The sequence below is a fragment of the Phacochoerus africanus genome, chromosome 10 (assembly GCF_016906955.1).
Source record: "Phacochoerus africanus isolate WHEZ1 chromosome 10, ROS_Pafr_v1, whole genome shotgun sequence".
In the NCBI taxonomy this organism is placed as follows: domain Eukaryota; kingdom Metazoa; phylum Chordata; class Mammalia; order Artiodactyla; family Suidae; genus Phacochoerus; species Phacochoerus africanus.
In genome coordinates this window covers 44061252-44063380 of record NC_062553.1, presented here as the reverse complement: position 1 = coordinate 44063380, position 2129 = coordinate 44061252, and the positions used below count along the sequence as shown (strand labels likewise).

Here is a 2129-nt window from a genome sequence, read left to right as displayed (position 1 = left end):
CAGTGGGACAGGGATCTGGCATTGCATGAGCAGTGTAGGCACACCTAGCATGAGAAAAAAAAAAAAAAAACTTCCTGGAATCATGCAATATTCTAAGGACTGTTATGGTCAACCACTGAGGCAATACCCAAGCTACTCAAAATTTGCTTCCTGCTTCCGGTGTCAAGTCTCCTAAAGCCACCAACACACCAAGAGGGTATGTAAGATTTATCTTAACTCTTTGAGGCAGTGTGTGGAGTCAGGCAGCCAATGATCCAAAAATGACTTGAGAGGAGCAAAGTCACTTTGGGTATTTGGTGGCTGGGGAGATTGCCTCTGCAGGAGGAGTCTTCCTGGCTTAGAACCCCCCCTTCCTAAGCCCAGAGAAGAAGCACCAGGCTGTCCTGAGAGTTTGCCCAGATGTAGGGAAAAGGTGAAGACAGAGGGTGAGGATTAAAAGAAATCACCAGACATCAAAGATGGACTCAGATTCTTTATTACAAGGACTTTCCCAAACACGAGAAGAAAGCAACACACAGAACAACCTTTCCGTGGGGCTCAGACCTCATCTTCAACTAGATTCAATGTAACTGATGTGGAAGAAGATCCAACAGAGAAGTAGGGCATAAGTTTTCCTGTAAAAATGGCACTGTATAAATATAAAGGAGATCTTTTATACAAATCATAAAAAGAAACTTCTCCCAACTCATAGTCTAGAAAAACACCAACCCGACAGGAGTTTCCTGAATCCCCCGTGCCAGGTGTAGTTGCCCTGAGTTGAATTTGCCAGCAGCCATTGTCTGGGGTTGGTGGTATAGGAACATTTCTGGGGAAAGATTCTTTACACACACCTAAGGACAATTCACCCAGGCCTCTTCCTTCAACCTGCCAAAAATGCCTGCCAGCATTAAATCCCTCAGAACCCAAGACAGCTGGGTGAGAAGTAAAGGCCTTGGATTTATGAACAGAGTTGGGTTCCAAGCCTTGAAATGTTGCTGTTTTCCCATCTTGTGAAATGATGAGACTGCAGTGAGCAGTTTCAGCATCAAGTGTCAGATATTCCTGAAATGTACTAATCATCTTGTGCAGGCCAAAATATTGTGGGGGCAGAGGGAAAATCTCCTTCTTTAATTCATAGGAGAAGCCTGCTGGGCTCTCCAGGTTTTCATATGTGCTGTGGATCCTTTCAATGCCTGTCAGTAAATCCAGGTCAGGTTGCACACACCTACCAGTTATTTCACTAAGCAGACTTTTTAATGTGGATTCCTGCTCTGATATTTGGTGTTCACTCCCAATTATTTTATCTTTAACATCACTCTCTTCATTTAGTAACCTAACATGAATTTCATTGTGCTCTCTTTCAAAGAAATGCTTAATGTGTTCAACATCTCTGTGTAAATTTCTCCTTTTATGCTCCACCCTCCACAGCAACTCATATGATTTTGAGACTTGCATGTCTAATGCCATATCAGCCTCTTCTAACTGCTTTTTCAGGGGCTCAATGGAGCCTTTGAGCCTCTTCCTATGACAGGCTGCAGCCTGTTCCATGGGCACCAGGTGGTGATCCTGGTGGTCACAGGAGACCTGGCACTGGGGACACAGCAGCTCCAGGTCCTCCTCACAAAACAGGCTGAGAACCTGATGGTGCTTCTCACATAGCGGTTTCTCTTCCTGCTGCTTCCCCTCACCTTCCGTGTTGGGAAGCTGCTTCACAACATCAACCATGTGACAGAGCTGGGTGTTCCTCCTGAGGCTCCTGTCAGGGCAGTGCTGGAGGCACACAGGACAGGGGAAGTCGCCCTGCAGGCCCTCCCAGCGCTGGAGGATGCACGAGTGACAGAAGTTGTGCCCACAGTCAGTGGTCACTGGGTCTCGCAGGTAATCCAGGCAGATGGGGCAGCTGGTTTCTGCTTGGAGCTGTGCCAGGGAGGCTGCCTGGGCCATTGTCCAAGGAGGGTTTCTTTGTGAGGGCACTCCCTTCAGAGAGACCTGGCTCTCCAGGGACACGGACAAGGGAGAAGCTTCTGGTCTTCAGGCTTCTATTTCTTCCCTGCTTCCAGGAGGTCAGCCAGGATCTGCAGGGAGCTGTGCTTCCTCAGGTCTATTTCTATCCCTGCCCTTCAACTCCACACAAGCAGCCAGGAGGACTT

General features: G+C 47.7%; 1 protein-coding gene across 1 annotated transcript; it reads right to left on the bottom strand.

Moving 5' to 3' along the window:
* Positions 1-537: 537 nt before the first annotated feature.
* Positions 538-1923, bottom strand: LOC125137408 (tripartite motif-containing protein 60-like). The gene has a single exon (XM_047798109.1). It carries the CDS (start codon positions 1921-1923, stop codon positions 538-540), a length of 1386 nt encoding a protein of 461 aa, XP_047654065.1.
* Between the last annotated feature and the right edge of the window lie 206 nt (positions 1924-2129).